Below are 20,800 nucleotides of genomic sequence, written 5' to 3'. Positions count from 1 at the left end.
CATTTTAAAGAGTCAGATTAGACAATCTTACATTTGAGCTCCTGCAGTTGGGGATCGCACTTAACTGTAATCCACCATGACTGTGGACAATCGTCCGTGGCAGGTAAGGGGTTACAATAGAAAAACATTTGTCTGCAAGTTTGATTTCAACAATCAAGATGAGAAAAAGCAACCATAGTGTGGAACACATAATATGCATAGAATCAATTTTATAAAAAAAAAATCTTACCTTTGACAAAAGTTTTGTCAGATCTTCGAACAGATTTGAACAGAAGAGATCACAATCATAATTGAGAAAAAGCTCAGTAACCAATCCAGGAATACGCCACAAATGGACCACTGCTTCCAGAGCAATCTCTCTCATCTCATATGATATCCTTGGAGCTTCTGACACAATGATATCACTCAGTTTGGTCAAATACATCTAATAATAGAGAAATAAATTTAATTCACATGAAAAGAATATGAAAAACTACATTATGATAACGAGTCAAAATGACAATCACATCTTATTAATTAGTAGAAAAAGACTCCTGGCTTATTAAAATTTGATGCCTTTTCATTTTAATATACGTAAACTGGAATCTCGGGTGAAGTAACCTTCTACAGTATAGTGAATAATCCAAGTGAATCACTACACTATAAAGTTACTTACCTCAAGCTGAAATTTCAGGTGACTACGCATGGATTCAAGGAGCAGGAAACACGCTCTAATGGTAGCCGTGAAGAGTGACAATCGTTCGGACTGCAACAACTGCAAGAAAAGACAAATTAGTTCAATGTCAGGTTTTTTTTTCCCCTTTTTCATCCCAAACAAAGAGTGGAATTTTGTTGCTTGTGGAGGTCGGTCAGGAGCATGTAATTGAGGGGGCAGAAATGCTGTGAGTTCATCAAAACACATTCCATTAAAATATTGTAAAACCCAAGGATGTTGTAACATTGCAGTTACGGACAAAGGAAAATAATAAACATTTTTTCTTTTTTAACAAAAGTTTTTATTACCATTTCTCTCTAGTCGTGACACCAATTAAAAATCTCTTGCCATTGTCCATCTCGGCTGGTGTACACTTTTCTTCTTTCTCCGACTGCATACCAGCCACAGCCAGCCCTCACTTCACACGTCCATTTCCTTCAATGCCGATTTTGTTTCTCCCCGACCATGTGGTGTATTTTTTCCTTTCTTTTCTTTTTCTTCTCGCGCAGACTTCCTAATTTGCATATGCACCTTTTTTGCAGCAACTACTGCAGCTAATCTCCTCACAAGCCAGCCATCCTTTGCTGCTGCTGCTATTTTCCTACGTGCTTATATGCACTATGTTACAGTGCAACATTGCAGCGACGGAGGAGATTAGCTAATCAAAAGCAAGACTATCAAATCTGCACCAACCCCCAAAAACTGGAATATCATCGTTATATACATGTAGATCGCAAGTACACATAATCAACATCTCTTCTCTAGAAAATCCTTTCATGTAAAAGAGACATTGCTGGTTTTACTTTATCATTATTTCCATGGAAAGTGATCGACTGAGCTCCTATCTCTGGTTCCTCCTAGTAAGATATTCAAAGCAAGAATTCCTTTTTATTACCACAACTGCAATTTTCATGGCCAGAGTTTCTTTCCAAGAACTTCTCATCTGTGAAACACATTACTACAGGATTGCTTCCTGTGAACTACAGTATGGCCAATCTTCAAATCCAATATCGAAAGTCATGAAACTAAAAAGTTTAAATTCATAATGTTTTGCAAATTGTTTGTTTAAAATATTTGAAACAAAACTTTTAAAGAATATTTCATTGCTGCAAACACAAAAACAAACACTTTTGCATTAAGTCATATAGAATAAACATTAACTTCCAAACTAAACTCTGGCCAGCTCTTTATTTACCCGTCTTTCTCTCAGATTCATTTGTAGCATTTCTTCTCATGTTTTCCATGACTATTTTCTGCAAACTGACCCTGCTTCTTTAACTGTTCTACATCTAATAATGTAATAACTCTTATCCATTCTTTCAATGCGACCATACCATCAAAGTCTCCTGTTGAGTACACATTTCCCTATACTGTCTGGATTTAATTTTCAAAGGTCATCGGATCTATGTCTTCAAGGTTCACATTACACATCCATCATATTATTATCATATCATTTTTCTCCAAGCAACACATGTCCTCAACCGTCAATGGCGAGGTTTCACTTCCATACATTACACTGAATACACATGCTGGATAAATTCTTCTCTTGGTTGACAGCAGTAATGCTTTGCTGGTTAGTAATGACAGTAGTTCCATGAAATTAAACTCTGACAAGACAAAAGCTTTTTATTGTTAAAAGCAATAAAAATAAAGGTGATATAAGAAACTTACGGTGAAAAGGTTGCGACACATTTCATCTTTAACGAGGTAAAGTAAAGACTTGAATGTCCGTATGGTATCGGCTCCCGATTCTAATGCTACAGTCAGAAGGCTTAATCCCATGTGTATCATAACATCCGTATTGTGACGATCTAAAGGATTGATGAGGGAGACCAAAAACCGGAACAATTCACGGACACATGGGAGACCATAGGGGATCAACGGATTCGCACCTGCAAGAGAATCAGTAAAAAACTTAGTTGAAAAAAATACAACTCCAACAACTGTAAAAATAACTTTTGTAATTTTAAAACAAGCATTATTCAAGAGATGTTGAAATCAATGATGATCTCTAATTTATTCCAGAAATAAAAAGAGCCAAACTTTGTCTAAATGAAGCCTAATGATTGGCTGAGGGATACAAAAGCCTGCGCGCAGGAATAAGAATGAATCTGATTGGTTAACCAGCTTAACAAAGCACAGTGTGTGTGTGTGCGCACGAGTATAAAAAAACATAAGATAACACAAATTGCATGTATTCTAGCCTGACAATTCCCTATGGAAAGATTCTGTGTAGCTTAATTGCTATATATATTTCATAACTTACTACCTAGCTCTACTCATGTATTGAGCACTGTTGAAATAAATATTGAAAATTGATAAAAATATGTCTCATTAATTTATTTATTGCAGACAAATTCCAATTAAATAAAATATCTTATAATATTTTATTTAGATTTATTAACTAATATATTATTGATGGGATGAGTCAAGTATTTTTCTTAATTCAGATTCAATTTTTCGGAGTTTTTTTAGATTCCCAATTCTGATTAATCATCCCAACACACACATATATATATATTCTAGCAAGCCACCCGGCATTATTCGGTCATAAAATACGCTTAAATATGATATTTTAATTCATGCAGATTTCATATCTATTATTACAGAGCCAATTCTCTATTGATTATCATATTGTACCCAATATATAGCAATGCTTTTAAAAGTTAAAGAAAAAAAAAATGATTTGAGTGCCATCAACTAGAATCGAAACCAAAGCATATAGCTCTCCAACCTTAGTCCTTAACATTTGAGCTATCATCAGATGGATAAGAAAACATTAAAATTTAACTTACTTTAACATATAAATGTATATATGCATACGCGTAGAAGAGCACTTCAAGTCGACTTACATCTGGTAAGTTCCAATTTTTTTCAAATTTAACCCCATAACGATTATTTTTACTCGTTAAAAGACAAAATTGAATTTGTTCCACATGGTCCAAATTCCTATATATCAAGTTTCAAGTCTACAGACCAAAAATTGACAGAGGAGTTTGGTAGAGACCATTCCTCAGGCAGACAATGTAACTTTTATCTAAAAAACATCATTAGTAATTATGAATAAACATATAAACAGAAGAAATAAGTTAAATCAAAAAATGAATTTGTACCTTCTTTCGTGTGCTGTTGAGGCATAAATCGGATTCCACGTGGATTGACAAAATCACTGCTATCAGGGCTATTTGGGGTTAAAGGCGGCCCCGACGGGGACACAGGTTCATTGACAGATTGCACAGAGTCCGCATCATCACCCGCTTCTGAAGGGCAACTCAGCTCGGAATTTAATTCATTTTCACTTGAGGTTTTCTGAAATGGAAAAATTTATAAATAATGTTAGCTATTTCTATCTTTTTGTTGCTGGTTTTGCAAGAAGAATAAGTTTAACTTGTCAATATCATTGGATATTTTTTATATAGGATTTTACACAATTTTTTTTTAAATATGAAATAACAGATGAGACGGGGTCATTCAAACAGAAAATAAAATTTCATAATAAAATTTGTCTCAAATCTTTTTAAGAATTATTTATATTGGTTTTACTTTGGATTATTGTTTGCATTAATGTGCAGATTTATAAAAGACACGATGTTGCCTGGGATTTAATGAGGTCCTTTTCTCACTATGCACATACCATAGCACTTGTTGGATAGTTTAAAAAAGTTAAAAATGAACGTTTTTATACTTATCATGTTAGAATAGAAAAAAAGACTTACTTATCGTATTAGCAAAAAAAAAAAAAAAAAAAAAAAAATGAACTCGCAAAAGATAAGATTGTAAGAGAGCACATTATCCACCGGCAATGACACAGATGTTATGATGCTGCTAATTTAGCTTTTTAAAACGAAACAATCGTTCCCACATGCATGGTTTACAAACAGTGCCGAAAGCAAGGTTTTTACCTGACCCTCAAACAAAACAGCATTTCTACACATTTCTATCTATATAAAAGCCAAGTACGTCCAAGGATGGAATACTGCTGCCATATCTGGGCAGGAGCTGCTAAAAACAGCCTATCCTGCCTTGACAGAGTACAAAATAGACTTTGTGGCTTAGTGGGGGATGCCCTTTTCTCTACCCTGTAACTTCTCTCCCACAGAAGAGACGTTGCGAGCCTATCCTTGTTTCATCGTTATTTCCATGGCAGGTGCTCGTCTGAACTCCAATCTCTGGTCCCCCCTCGCCAATCTTTCACGAAAAACACCCGTCTAGCTGAATCTACTGTGAAAAATTTCTCCCACTCTTTATCTGTGCCTAAATCAAAACGTGGATTCCATGAACAAAGCTTCTTTCTTAAAACTGCACGCCTGTGGAACTCTGTTCCGTCTGCCTGCTTCCCACCTGACTACAACTTGGATGCCTTCAAGTCCAACGTTAACAAATTCTTAATGAATCGCCCCCTTAAGTAAACACTTCATCAAATCTCCACACTAACGTACTGTACTTGCAATAACCCTTATCCCTGAGTGGCTTCCGGGCCTTGGTAAGTGGTGACCACCATATAAAAAAAAAAAAAAAAAAAATAACAATTTTTTTCCAATTTTTTTATATTATGTGTCAGAGAGATTGCTCATTTTAATGATAGCAGATCCATGCTGCAACGATGTGGATGACAAAAGTTTTTAGTGGACACACAGATATTTGCCTTTATAAAGAGCAGTTGTGTGTCTGTCCAACTAAAAGTCAAAAACTACAAAACCAAGACCCGTAAAGTTGGTACATTCTTGATCAGCATTGCTCTGGATGAATAATATCTAAAATATAGAAAAAAACTTATTCATTCTCATGTTGACCGGGTCAGCTTTTACCAGAGGATGTAGGTTTTTAGATACAATTTTAAGTATAATTGCTTGACCAATTAATGTTAAACTAGTTTATACCTGCTCCAGTGTATACATGGGTATATCAATTTCAATCTTTAACTTTTATGGCTTTTTTTTATAATTAGTACAAAGGAAAATGTTTATGAAATTTTATAGAAAAAAAAAAATATATATATATATATATATATAGATTCCTTAATATTTTCAATGAATTTGTATTTCAAAGTTTTAAGCAAAAATAATTTGCTTTAAACTAATGTTGAATATGTCTAAATTTTTTTTGTTTTTTTAATATTACTGTGTTGCTAATTTTTTTAATACATATTCAGTTAAAAAAATCTTTTTTAGATATGCGTGAAATCCAAACCGATATTAACATCGTAAAAATCATTGCCTTAGTAATGTGTACTCTGCCTATTCCTTTTTCTGTAAACCAATCGCATGTTTCTATTTATGTATGAACAAATAAACTCCAAAAACACAACCTTTTAATAGTATATAGATCAATTTCATATGTAAATTACACTGGGGTTAACACAAAGATGACCCCCAGGATTATGTAATACCGACTAGAGAATGAACTTTGAATATGCCTAAAACATTAAATATTCAGATTCTAGCATATGCAATATTTTACATTGACTGACTGGACTCATTAACTGCTGTTGTCCAGTCCTTTGTCCAAATCATGGCCACATCTTGATTAACAATCCTATACCACAGGGTTTCCCTAACTTCAGGATACCATGGAGCCCCTGAGCAGGGCAAAGGTTTTTTCAGAGAACTTCTCAAATAAATATGAAAAACATTAATTTCAAATTTTAATACTAACTAATGATGTTTGAGTTCTTTGACATTTTTGTTTTTGATTAATCAAAAATAGTTGCATATTTTTGTTAATTTATTTTTATACTAGCGAGGGGTACCCAGCATTGCCCGAGTGTTTGTAGGTGTGTGAAAAAAAAAAACAGGTGCCCGTGAAAAAAAAAGCCTTGACGACGCGCAGTTGGAAAATAGTAAAGTGTGAAAAAAAACAGGTGTGCGTTTTTGATTGACATGACGGCGATAGCTATTCAGCAGTTAGCATTTTGTGCGGGACAGTTTTTAATGAGGTCAATAAATCGGTTTGTTTGTTTTTAAAAACCCGCTCCCTCATCTCGAAATGAAAGCTATCGTCTGATATGACGAAGTCGACATTGACCAAACGTTACTTAGCTTTCTAGAGACCACTGGCTCTGGGCCTGTGATTAGAGTCGAGTTTCGCTTTTTGTTTATACCAAAAACCGAATGCAACGCGTGCCGATGCGGGAAATGTGGAATAATTAACGTTTGAAAGTCAATAAAATTAAATAGACAGGCAAGCTCCGTGGTTAACTGCGAGATATTACAATTTATAGATGATATAAAAAGTTTTAAGAAGTTGTGAAGCGAGCGAGCGCTTCTCTGAAAGAAGCCTTTTGTGGACATCAAGGAAAAGCGCACATGCATACATACATACATACATACATTTTCACTTTTATATTTATAGAAGATTTTCTGTTTCATGAAACTCTTTACACCCATAGTTAGGTATCATCTCTTTCCAGTAAAAAAAAAAAAATAAAAAAAAAAAAATCAATAATTAAATATCATTCAATTTTTCCATATAAAGCATTTGGTCCTCTAAGAAAGAGCTTCCGGAGCCCCTCGTCCTCACTCATGGAGCCCACTTTGGGAAACACTGCTATACCAATTTCCTGTGTGTACCTTGGTTAACTGCCTTTCCATTGTCGATTTACTAAGCTTGCTCCCTATAACATTATGTTCTACTAATTAACTTGCTTCCTCATTTTTGTTGCAGTTTTTCAGCTTTTTTTTCTCTTCCCAACATTGAACGGGGGGGGGGGGGGGGGAGTATCACTTCCTTAAGTGATTGTCGGTACGCTCACCTGTAAACTGTTCGGACGATTAACATTAAGTCTTTCTTGACTTGATGAAATGGAATCAGACACATCAGCATCAAGTTCTTTTTGATCATCTTTCTCGTATTCTTTGTCGACACGTCTGTCTTCAGCATCTAAACATATCTCGCCACGTACACCATCTCCACTTAACCGGATATCAGAGTTTTCTTTGTCTGAAGCTTCCTGAAGACAAGCAGAAAAAAAAAAAAATTTTACAAAAATTATAGGTAAGTTCTCTAATAAAAATAACATTTGTGAAAGCAGGGAATGCTTATAAAAACATTCTTTTATTGTAATGCTGGTAGCCCGGCATTGCCCGGTTCTACAATATGTTTAAACATAATTTATGCACATTGTGTGTACTATTATAGAATCAATCCTCTATTATATGTTATGGGGAATAATTTGCCCTGTGGACTAATTCGCAAAAAATTTTTTTTAAATAATAATGTCATTCATCAAATTGCATCTGTATTTGTTTACAATATCACATCAGCTGATATTTGGGCTTTACGATGAATGCCCTGGAAAAGTCACTGTTGATTAATGTTTACTTCTAAAATATACAAAGAAATGATTCGCGGCAAATTTAAATGGTACCTCTTATCATAAATTGAATTAGGAATGCACATGAAAAAAATTGAAATGGCTTAACATATTTCAATAATAGCGAGAGAGAGAGAGAGAGAGAGAGCGCTTGAGCTAAGAAAGAATCTTTTAAAATTTTTACAATCTGATTAAAATTAAGTTATGGTTATTTTTGTGCCTCACACATTAGAATATTTTTTCCTCTTTAAGACCATATGCATTTTGTCATTTTTTATACTAATTTTTCAGTAAAAATGCTATACCTTTGTTAAAACATATGATTAAGTAATAAAATTTACCATATAAGTGTATTTTTGTACAAAAAAATCAGAACATGCTACTGAAAATCTCCAGAAATTAATGGTTTCCAAATAATCTGCAGTAAATGCACATAAATATACTGCAATTCATTAAAAATGCCACATATCCATTAACAGAAAAGAGGTTAAAGAACTCAAAGTAGAATTGTAATCCATTTTATTTATAAGAAACTGAATTTAGGACTGTTCAAAAACGAATATATTGCAATATTTCTTTGGTATTATTGTAGATTAACACCTTCTGTTACCCTCTCCCACCTGACCACTTTTCCAAAATATGTGATTCTACCTTTATAGACAATCACATGAGAACACTTTAAAAAAAACTTTAATGAAAGATAAACAAAAATTATTTTAGAATATAAAATGATTTCCCACTTTGAGCCATTCCAGCGTTTTAGGGCAGTTAATCCATTTTTTTTTTTCTATGGGCGATAAATCCTGGGTATTATTTTTTTTCCTTAAAGGCAATTATGCATGGTGTTAAGAGGGTCTTTGTGCAATTATGAGAGGATGGGGGGGGGGCTGCCACTCTGACTTTAGGTTACGGATAGGGCTAAGGGACATCCTGAAGACTTTATAGAAACAAAACAAAAACAATTGCAGAATTTAGAGTTGTGGGGAGGGGGTTCACATTAATTTTATTTAATGTAAATAATTCATCATTTCGAGATTATTCTAGTATTTTCGGACAGTTGACCAACTTATATTTTCATGGGAGATAAATCATGTGAACTTTTAAGATATTTTTTTTTATGCTTATATGTCACTTACAGAAGAATTTTGTTTGGTGGGAAGCTTGCTACTCAGACTTAGCATTATTGTTGGGGCTAAAGAAAGTTTTAGGACGAAATTTGACACTCATATCTAGAGTTAGAGGTAGGATTAAGGGAGTGCTTTTGTTTTTTTTGATAAGAGGGCGTTTGACACCCACTGTGAAACTATATAAGACTTATGACAGACAAAAATTAATGTTACTTAAAAAAAAAAAATTGATGTCACTAACAGAAAACGTGACATTTGGAAAAGTATCAAGTATTTTCTGCTCACCTATTTAAATATTAAAAAAAAAAAAAAAAAAATTCCGACAAATTGTTTACAAATTTTGAATGAATTTGATCTTTATTTTTAGTTACATTTCAGATCTACTAATATTTAAATATTGATTTTGCGATTTTTTTTTTATAATTGGGAAAATTAGTTTCCATTCAATAATAATCTACTAAAAACATTGTAAAAAAGATGAAAATTAAAAAAAAAATATGGGTGGGAAGGTACTGCTCGTACACACAAACCAAAAAAGTCGTATTTCACATTTTTGGTTGTTCAAAGCTAAACAATATTTTTTGGTCAATTTTTTAAAAATATTTATATGGTTGATAACAAAATAGTTTTAACTAAACATGCAAGAAATTTTTTGGTTAATCAGATTTTCAATTTTTAAAAAATTCAATCTTGGAAAAAAAAAAAAAAAAAAAAAAAAAAACGTTTGTTTACAGCCATGCTATTGCTATTACTAATAATACACTTAAACTCAAAATGATTTTTTTTTCTGGATATCATGATTTTAAATTGCTAGCTACCCCAAGAGAAAGCATACAATTATACTTTTAATCGATAAAAATAGTAAAAAGATTGTCTTATTTAACAGTGAGTGTCTGCAGAAAATTTTGCAAAATTTTCAATACACATCATGTTGAAATCTTTTTTTTTTTTAACACAATAAAAAAATGAGTTGTCAAAAATATTTTGGACACTCCAAATGCTCATGCCACGTGACATCTCCTGGTCAGGTTCCAAATTTCATGACAAAATTCTTAATACAAACGTGGCATGAGCATTTAGAAATCAAGGATGGGGGGGGGGTCTTTACAAAACATTACTGAAAATGCTGTTTTATGATATCCAGTTTTTTAATCAGTTTATTTGCTTAAAACTAAAAAAATATATAACGTACATGCATTATTTATTAATTCATTAGAAAATATATTAATTTCCGAACAAAATGGTGATATTTTGAGTATTTTTTTTTTTTTTTTTATTATTATTACATTTTCACCCCAAACAAGGCACATTGCCACTTTGGTGTAGGGGGCTATTATCAGGGGCAACAACTACTGGGGTACTATGTAGGGAGTTGAGCAGCAAGATGTCGGTTCACGTTGCACTTGAACTTCTGCACGTCAGTACAGTTGGGGAAGCAGGGATCTGGAATGGAATTCCAGAGTCTAGCAGTTCTGGGGAAGAAACTACTGGAGTAGAAAGATCTTTTACATCTAGGGATCTCTACAGTGTGGGGGTGTGATTTAGCAGCCTGTCGGGTTTGTCGAGGGTGTTCTCGTTGTCGAGGCACAAGTACTTGCAGTTCGTCAGAACATTCACCATTAAAATACTTGTAGAACAGGTAGAGGGATGCAACATTTCGACGATGGGACAGAGGCTGAAGCTTAGATGCCAGTTCAGGGCCTATCAGATTTGCGACTCTTTTGAACCTTGTCAAGGAGCGAGAGACTAGTAGCAGATGCACCAGCCCAAATATGACTACAATATTCCATACATGGGTGAATGGTGGCCTTATAGAGGTACAGGATACTTTCGGGTGTTAGTAGTTTTCTAGCACGGTAGAGAAAGCCCACCTTCCTTGCAGCGGCCCTGGCAATGCCTTCAATGTAATTGCTCAAACTCATGTTTCCTGTGAACGTTAGGCCAAGGAGTTTGAAAGATGTACTCTCAGATAAAGAGTCGTTGGCCATTGCTATAGGTGGTAGAGAAGGTTTCTTGTAATTATTGAATGAAACTAGTTTAGTCTTGGCGGCATTGAACGTGACCATCCATTTTTGTCCCCATCCACTACAGATTGGAGGTCATCCTCTAGTGTTTCTGCCATTTCTTTAGATAGGTGTTCATTTGTTTTCCTGTCGTGCCTGTTATAGAGTGTGGGGTTATCAATCAGCATATATACCCATCTCAGAGGCAATTTTGTCGGGGAGGTCATTTATGAATATCAGGAACAGTAGAGGTCCAAGGATAGATCCCCGGGGCACTCCCGCATTTATATAATATTGTTTAGATGTACGACCGTCAAGGACAACCTGGATTTTTCTCTTATCTAAGAAGGATTTAATTATGTTAAGTATTCTACCAGTGATACCGTATTATTTAATTTTCCTGAGGAGACCCTCATACCATACCCTGTCAAAAGACTTAGATATATCTAGAGCTACCGCTCTGCCCTCCTTCGCTTTGTCCAGTGAATGGTATATACGTTTAGAGATTACAGTTAGGATGTCTGCTGTGGAACGGGCTTGTCTAAATCCATATTGCTGGTCAGTCAGAAGTTTAGCATCTGTAAAGTGATGGACTAGAGCATGGTTAATTAAGGTCTCAAATATTTTGGCAAAAAGTGGGAGGAGGCTAATGAGGCGATAATTTAATGGGTCAGTTTTCCGCCAGAATTCTTGAATACTGGTACCACAGAAGCAGTTTTCCAACAGCCCAGAAAGCAAGATTCATTAAGGCATTTGTTGTAAAGTTTGGAGAGAACTGGAATTACTTCGGCTGAGCACTTTTTTAATAGCACAGCTGGGATGAGATCGGGTCCACATGCTTTTGAAGTGTCAAGGTTTTTTATGATAGCATGCACCTGAGCAGGGGTGATTTTCAGATCGTCTAGCATGGCGTCTGTCCGCATAAGAAATTCAGGTAGGGAGTGGTTGGAAGGGTCCAGTGTGGAGTTTGAGGCAAACCGACTGGCAAGCATGTTAGCCTTCTCGGTTGCTGAGCAAACAACCTCGTGATTTTTGGTTAGTGGGGGAATTGTTGATTGCCCATTATTTACTATACTGTTGTAGATTTTCCAGAAGTCACGAGTTCCTAGTTTTTGTGCTTCGATGCATTTTTTAGTGGTTTATTATTGCCGATGTAATGTAAAATATTTCCCTGTTAAAATTATTCTATTTTATCTATAAGAGAGAAAAGCTATTTTTCAGATCGGATTTTTTCGATACTTATCGGATGAATTTCTGTACAATCCATACTTAAGAACACTGCCAGACATATAAATTAGGTTTGTATGAAATTTGCAAAAGATAGGCTCAGTCGTTTTGGAACATATGAGGAAGGAACTCACACACAAAGTAACTTTTGTATAATAGAGATTAAAGCAGAAAACTGAAAATATTAAAATAAGAAATCCATTATGCCATGCAAGTATTAAATAAAACATTAATTTTAAAATCATTAGTAATCCCTTATATATATATATATATATATATATATATATATATATAAAAGAGTCAGTGTTTCGAGGGGAAGGGGGAATTGTGTACAACTTTACTATAGTACATCTTTGAAAAAATGCATTTCTGAGAAAAACCTTATGTACTTGCATGTCATCCCAGAATTAGTATAAATTCCAAAAATTAGGAAAAATGGCTCAGTAGAAAAATAAGTAAAAACAGAAATTTTTCAAAAGTTGCAATTTCACTGTAAATTAACCCTCTTAGATGCTTGAAATCAGGGGGAGATAACTGCTTTCAAGTTAGCCATCTTGCTTAATCTTGATAATACTAGACGCTTCTCAGTCTTTTTTCATAAATATTATTATGGAATGTGCTCTTCAGAATTGTCTGATCTATTTTCTGCTTCTTTTTGTTTCAGTTTGTTTGACTTGTTGGTCTAGTGGTCTTGAATTCGCTGTTTTGATACCTCCTTGTAATAGAGCTTATTCGAGTAGCTTTTTTTCCACAAACTGTAAGGTTGTGGAACTCTCTTCCTGCTCACTATTTTTCTTCTACCTACAGTTTTAGTAAACATCTCCTGTCTTTAAAATAATCATCTTGTCTCGAGCAATTTCCATTAAAAAAAAAAAAAAAAAATTGAGTGGAGACTTGTGTAAAAGAAAACAAATTAAATATAACAAGAATGGGACAATAAAATAAAAAAAATAAAAATCTGCTCACAAAGTGTGACAATATTAAAATGCTGTGAAAAAGCGTATCATAAAATAACCCAACCTCATGCTGATGAAGGTGAAAACCAAACCCACCACAACAGGATTTGACATAAATGACAAAAAAAAAAAAAGAAAAGAAAAAAAAAGAAAAAGCCGTGAGGTGATTTAAACGGACGGACATAAAAAAAAAGGTCAGTCAGTTGGCAGAGCTGACATTTAAAACAAACAAAAATGAAATTGTTTTTAACAGACACAAAAAAAACTAGACAGGTTTTTTGGCAAAGAAAAACTTTTAAGAACAAAATTGTGCTGCTTATATTACTGAGGAGTTGCCACAAGGATAATGGTTTATACGATGCATAAATTTAGAGTTGAATGATGATCAATAGTATGAGAGGATTGAAAACTTTATGGTACTCACTCAAAAACACAACCAACCGAGAAAATAGCAATTATTTCTTGTTTGTTAGAGACATCACTCATGGAATGTAAAAACAGGGATGAAATAGGGAAACACGAGAGTTAGTTGTTGTGAAAAATACAAGCTTTACTTTCTGCTCTCCATGTTTCTTCCGTGATCATCTATTGATTTTTATCTATATTCCTCACATTGTGATTCTGATATCAGCTGTCATCTTCAATCTGATCAGTAGGCCTATGACAACCGCATACTCTTTTCATTCCTTTGACTCAAGTATATATCCGACACAGTAAGACACAGTCAATCAACCGAGAACCACATCAGTCTATATAAAAATATATAAGATATTAATGGATATATACTCAAGAGTCAAAACAATGAAAATAATATGCTGTTGTCACAGCCCTACTGATCATCTTCTCAAGGTCACATTTAATGAATTTATGACTAAAAACATTTTAATATATTTATTGTGCACAGACTAACAATCTCTGCTCAAGCTTCATGGTTTCTAAGATGCTCAAGTGTGAACCTGTGTTTGTGTTTAATTAATGCACAGATTGTGATCATATGCTCATTCTCTTTGCCCAAATTTGGTGCTTGTTTCTGACACCAATCGTAGTGTCAATGTGATTTCTCTCACTGCTGTTACAAAAGGATTCTCCCTCCAAGCAAAAACCACAAATGCAGTTTAAAATCAAGTCATGCTTTTTTTTTTTTTTTTTTTTTTTTTTTTTTTTTTTTTTTTTGAGAAATTATGTCGATACTTATTATTTTAACGAAAGAAAGACTTCAAAATAGCAATAAATATATCTTTCAACTAAATGCAAATGGTCAATTAATATAAGGTCTATCAATCTCTAAAATTTACAGAACTCCAACTAACATAAGCTCTTGGAGTATATCTGGCTAGTATCAGACGGGTAACCATTTGGGAATTCTAGGCACTGTATATGTTCTCTGCTTATCTCTGCGTTGTTTCCAGTCATCTTGAACCTCCATTTACCACTGGTATTTAACAATATCAACTAATTCTATGCGCAGGTATCCTTACAGTGAGTATCTATAGTCTGTCAAGACTAGAGGAAGCTTACACACACACACATATATATATATATATATATATATATACACACTAGCAAAACTACCCGTCATTGACTGGGTTCAAAAACAGCCTACAGAAAATGGGCTCTGATTTAGGAAAGTATGATAGGTTATGAAAAGGAACGGTTGTAAAGAGATAGCTTCGAATTTGGGGGTATCAAAACCAAAGCAAAATATGATGAAAGTAAAAATAAAATAGATAAACCACATAATTTATTATACTATACCTGTTCACACTGAAACACTTATCACAATATTCTGTGGATCTATATTAAAAAACCTTGTTAAACTATGGAGGTCAGGCGCGAACGAACACCCCATAATTTTATTATACCATATTTCTTCAAACTGAAACATATTATAATTATCAAAGTATACTTACGCAGATAGATATGAAAAGTCTTTATTAAAGTTTGTGCCTATTTCCATTCTATGGAGGCCAGGCGCGAACGCAGACCCCACAATTGTATTATACCAACCCTATTTAAGTTAAAATATACCTATCAAAGTATCATTATGTACATCTATATTAAAAACACTTGTAAACGTTTTTTTCTTTTAAATTTTTTAATTTTTTTATTTCCATACTTTGTGGACCAGGCGCATATGAAGACCCCACAATTTGAATAAATCATCATTATGCCAGATCAAATATACCCATTCCTGTGTCTCGATACATCTTCTATCATTATATGTGATCAGTTTCTATAATAGTCAACCATATAGGAGCCTATTCGTGACCAGACACACACACAGACGTTCAGGTTTATATTATATATATAATATTAAATGAAAGAGGAAGAATAATATATATATATATATAGCAAATTATAGTGATTCAATGAAATTAAAAACACCTTTATTCAAATCAAGGATTTTTTATTATTCCAAGACAAAGAGTACTTTCGAAATTTTATCTCTTTATCCTATAGGGTTTCGATGCCTACCGTCTCTTCAGAGGAGAAAATATTAGCAAAGAGCTATAACAGTATTCACCCTATTTGCTAAAGTCAGTTAGACATGGAAAATCATAATCAGAAATTGATTGAAATATAACAGCTGATTGTTGGATAAATCGATTCGGAAGTATATATATATATATATATATTATATCATCAGAACAATAAGGAAAAGTTATTTGTATTTTGCATAATTCTGGCCTTTCTTCTCTTCTGTTGAGAAGCATTTAGCTTCGAAATGCCATGGTCTAAAGAGGTTTTTTTCTGAAATTTTCCCTTAACTTTTTCTCATTGTTCTGAAGATATAAAGTTATAACTTATTCCTCATCTTTCATTTAATATTATTTTTGCTCCTCTTGATAGTGTTAATTTTTTTTTATCTTGATAAGTTTTGCTTTGTTAAAGATTTACTCTTTGATAACATTATCACATATATATATATATATTTTTTTTTTTATGTAGATAAATTTACATGATTGCAGCACTGAACACGCTAATGTTTTGGACAGATAGTTGGTTAAAACCACAAGTCCTCGTCAGGCGACTTAAAAAGTTTGTCTTCTACAAAAGAAATCCGGTTCTTAAAACTTTGAGTCAAGGATTTGTGGTTTTAACCAACCGTTTGTCTGAAACATTAGCATGTCCAGTGTCATGACCATGTAAATTTGTCTATATCAATAAAAATATATCTTGCTCTTCTATTGAGCCCTTTTAACAACCTCGTTAAATTCAACTTGATGTGTGTGTGTGTGTGTGTGTATATATATATATATATATATATATATATATTTCTGTAGAAATATATGTTCTTATAATATATAATAATCCTTATTTAAGAAGTTCAATGTAATTAAAGAGCAATATAGTGAATAAATGACAAAAAACTATATTCCAAAATTCATGATGGTGACCATCTTATAATTTATTCCTTTAATTCAGTTGACATTTACATTTCTTTATAGTATCTGCTTCGTAGCACAAAATCAATCCCTTAATTATTATATCAGTCAGTGAATCTATTATGTCCTTAACTCATCAGAAGAAATAACAATCAATCCGTCAAAAGGAAATAAAATGCGATTTGACATGATTAAAATCCGAAAATTGGAAGAGAAGCTGCAAATACCTTTAATGTTTCCATTCGCCATTTTGAATGTTAAAATATATATATATATATATATATATATATATATATATATACACACACACACACACACACACACAATAATACTAGTGTCATGTAGGGTCGACCACACAACCATCGAACATCACTAGACACTAGCAAATTCACTAATCAGGAGTTTCTGATATGGAGAGTTAATATTAATTTTTCTATAACTTCAAGTGGTTTGGTTCTCAGCATAAACCTGTTTCAAGAGAATATAGTTTTTCTAAGTGAAAAAATAAAGTATTGTGTGGTCAAATCCCTGAACCAGATATTTTCCTTGTTCAGCATCTTTTCATCTGTATGCATTACAACTGTGCACCCCATCAAACATGCAGCACTGCGCATGTTTGCACATAGGGAAAGTGTATCCCCCCCACCCCCACCTCACAGACAACTTATGTCTGCCTCATGTCTCTTGTTGCTGTAACTAGTTTTCTATTTCAACTTTTTTTTTTTTTCTTTGCCCAATCAGAGCATTTTATCTCATCTTTACTATCTAACAAAGAAAAGTCCAAGATTTAAAAGAAATTGCAAAGCCAAACTCCTATAAATACATTCAGAGGATCAGACAGGGAAATTCCAGCAAATGCATCATTAAAACAGCTGAACATTTCTGAATTTTTTAGACGAGGATTGGTTATTCTTATTATTTGGATTCATCAGACTACTGTTCTCATCTTGAGTGTCATTTTCGTGTTTCAGTCATTGTAATCCCCGACTTTCTTCAGGTGTATCTTGTCAGACTCGGGAACGAACCCTTTATTTACTTCATGGGGTAGCATGCAACTCCCTGAAGTAAATAAAGGGTTCCATTCAAAATTCCATCTCAAATTTGCGAGTTTGACAGAAACATTCCAGAGTTTAACAAGATAGACATGAAGGTCAGAGGTTAGATTGACCAAAACGTTAAAATGGCACTCAAGATGAGAACAGTAGTCCGATGAAGTCAAATATGAAAACAGCTGAAATGGAAAATACTAAACTATAGAAGAACAAAAAATCATCCATTCAAAATCTGTTCTGACTAAATGGAGTTTTTCAAACATGGTCAGACCCCAACTATGAATTAATGTCTTATACCTTATATTTTTCTTCTTTCACATTAATCCTGCATTATAGTGTAGAATTAATGGAGTCCGCAATGACAGCTTTTTCACCACTAGGCACAATCGTAGTTTTGGTCTGAATTAAGGCTGATTTTACAGAGATTATTTTTTAAATACATCTGCCCATCTAATCAGCCTTCTACTTGGTTCATCATCATGACGGGCTCCTTGCCCGGACCAATGTGACTCTTCCTCTCCAGAGTTTCCTGTCTTCCATCAGTTGCCTCAGATCTTCAGGTTCACAGTTGGCGTCGTGTGCTATTTGTTGGATGTACGTGGATCTAGGTCGTCCTCTGCTTGCGCATCCATGTCGTGAAGTCCATAGCAATACATCACTCACCAATTCATGCTTGCTCCTCAGACAATAACCGGCAAATCGTAGGCATCTTTCTCTGATGGTATTAGATATGGAAGGTAGGTTGCCATAAAGTTGCTGCTTCGTGGGATGATTTTGCCAAGATATATATAATATTGTTCTTAGCATATGGGTATATGTGCTGTCTAGTTTTCTTTCCAATCTTTTGGTGAGTATCCAGATTGTAGCACCGTAAACAAGGACCGACTCTACAACTGCCCTGAAGAACTGCCTTTTCAATTTGTCAGCCAGTCCTGAAGTCCATACTGAATGTAGTCCATCCAATGCAGTCCATGCTTTTAAGATGCGACTTTCGATATCTCTGTGGAAACTATGTTGCTGCCCAGATACATAAACTCAGCGACTTCCTTCTTTCAGTGTTGATCCAACCAGAGCCCTGATTTCTCCTTTCACATTGAAAATCATAAACTTTGTCTTATCTGCATTAATGTGGAGACCAATGTCATTTGCAGACTTTTCTAGCTTACATAACAGTTTTTGCACATCAGCAGTGTTGTTCGCGAACAAAGCAATATCGTCTGTGTAATCTGCATCAGTTATGTGTGCTGATTGATGACGTCTGTTTCTGGATTTATTTAGGGTGAAGCCTAGCGTGTTGTGTATATCAACAGAGGTGCGAAGTACAAAGTCAAGACAGACAATGAAGAGAAAAGTTGCTTCCCAGCTACTTCTAATGTATAAGCAAATTTTGTGACAATGTCATTGGCAGCCCCTCCCGCACATGTGCAAACCATTAGAGGCACCATTCCCTCATCTCCATACTTTATATATTCTATAGATCTACATCTGTTAGTTTTGTATCATCAGACTGTACTTGTGTCCAGATGTGATGTAGAGACATTTCGGGTTATTTGAACGATAAGAATAAAAATTGATTAAAACAAGCCAAGAATGTTGGGTCCCCTTACACAAGTAAAAAATTTACTTTCACTATGACTAATGTTTGTGCAAAATTTCAAAAGAATCCAAGGCGTTTTATTGAGAAAAGTGTGAACAAACAAACAGATGAACGATTTCGGGGGAATTTGTTACCTCTATAATGGCACCCTGGGAGGGGGTGGAAAACCAGAGTTATCCCAGAAAATCCGTTCAGGCAAAAACTTACTTTTACCATGGCTAATGTTTGTGCAAAATTTTTTTTAAAAAATCCAAGATGTGGTTATTGAGAAAAGTGCAAACAAGCGGACAAATGTGAGTGAATTACTAGATCCGATCCCTCCTTTGTCGAGGGATCAATAAATGCTAGATGAAATGAAAGACTGTGTGAAATTTAGATCACTTTGAATATGTTGCCGAGATTATTTAGTTTGACATGCAGAGCTTGACCACAAGGCCATCTGAGCCACACTGGAATGTAGCAAATAATGGTGTGATCAAGCCAGTGGTTCCCAAACTTATTTTACATTGCAGTACACATTTTAAAAATTTCACGACACACCTATCAAAAAAATAATATTTAATTGAATAATTAACAATGCTTACAAATTTTTATTATTACCAACAATTCAAAATATCTAACAATTAAAAAAAAAAAAAAATTCATTATATACTGGCATGGATACCCGGCAAGTTCGGTTTGAACAGAGCTGCTATACTAAGGATATTGAGCAAACCCCAGAAAAGAACGAAAGAAGTAGGTGACAACTTTCCCACCAGATATTTCAGCAGTCTATGCGCTGGACCCCCTCTGCCCTAAAAAAAAAAAAATAAATAAAAAAATAAATGAATCAAAACAACTTTTTTTCAATCAAAATATCAGCAAGTGCCTGTATGACGGCAAAAAAAATTGAAAAAAAAAAATTTTTTTAAAAAGAAAAAATTTAGCCATGATAGGCAGCCTCAAATCTGAAACGCGAAAGAGGGAAAAAAGGAAAAAATGTAACTGGCAAACGTTTTTGCCCAATGAGTCCACAGCAAATTATGACGTCATGAGCCTTCAAAATAACGTTTTTAAACATTCTTCCAGTTTGATACGCGTATGTGATTTGCAAAAAATCTCGATGCAAAAAGTGGCCCCTCCTCGCAAGAAATGGTCTAGTTGACCACCAAAACATTAATCTTTTTTCTAATTTTTAGATATTATGCATCCGAGGAATAGCTCTTTCAGATGGTACTGGTTTTGACCCAGTCCGATGCGGCTGACAAAAGTTTTTAGTGGACGCACAAACACACAAACAAACCAACGTTTGAGATCTATATAATAGAAGACTTCATTTTTTTTTTGTTTTGATATTTAATCATCAATATCACATAAGTAATGTGTGAGTTAAGGTATCAGATCCAAGTGTAGTGCCTGTTCTGATGTTACACTTAATTTGTCCTTAGTTAATGTAGGGGAAAACCC

At 34.1% G+C, this 20,800-nt stretch overlaps 1 protein-coding gene across 2 annotated transcripts in view; it reads right to left on the bottom strand.

Annotated features, from left to right (window-relative positions):
- Positions 1-20,800, bottom strand: part of LOC145246613 (Golgi-specific brefeldin A-resistance guanine nucleotide exchange factor 1-like) — a 188,925-nt gene that overhangs the window by 80,293 nt on the left and 87,832 nt on the right. For both annotated transcript variants that reach the window (XM_080108280.1, XM_080108279.1), the window contains 5 exons: positions 7,446-7,643; positions 3,808-4,003; positions 2,366-2,586; positions 656-754; positions 230-424 (listed from right to left, as the gene is read on the bottom strand). In XM_080108280.1, the coding sequence (XP_079964406.1) occupies positions 230-424; positions 656-754; positions 2,366-2,586; positions 3,808-4,003; positions 7,446-7,643 (909 nt within the window). The remainder of the gene's footprint in view (positions 1-229; positions 425-655; positions 755-2,365; positions 2,587-3,807; positions 4,004-7,445; positions 7,644-20,800) is intronic.

The sequence above is a fragment of the Euprymna scolopes genome, chromosome 24, assembly GCF_053919585.1.
Source record: "Euprymna scolopes isolate OS-2025 chromosome 24, ASM5391958v1, whole genome shotgun sequence".
NCBI classification, from domain to species: Eukaryota; Metazoa; Mollusca; class Cephalopoda; order Sepiida; family Sepiolidae; genus Euprymna; species Euprymna scolopes.
This window is presented reverse-complemented; position numbering and strand designations above follow the sequence as displayed.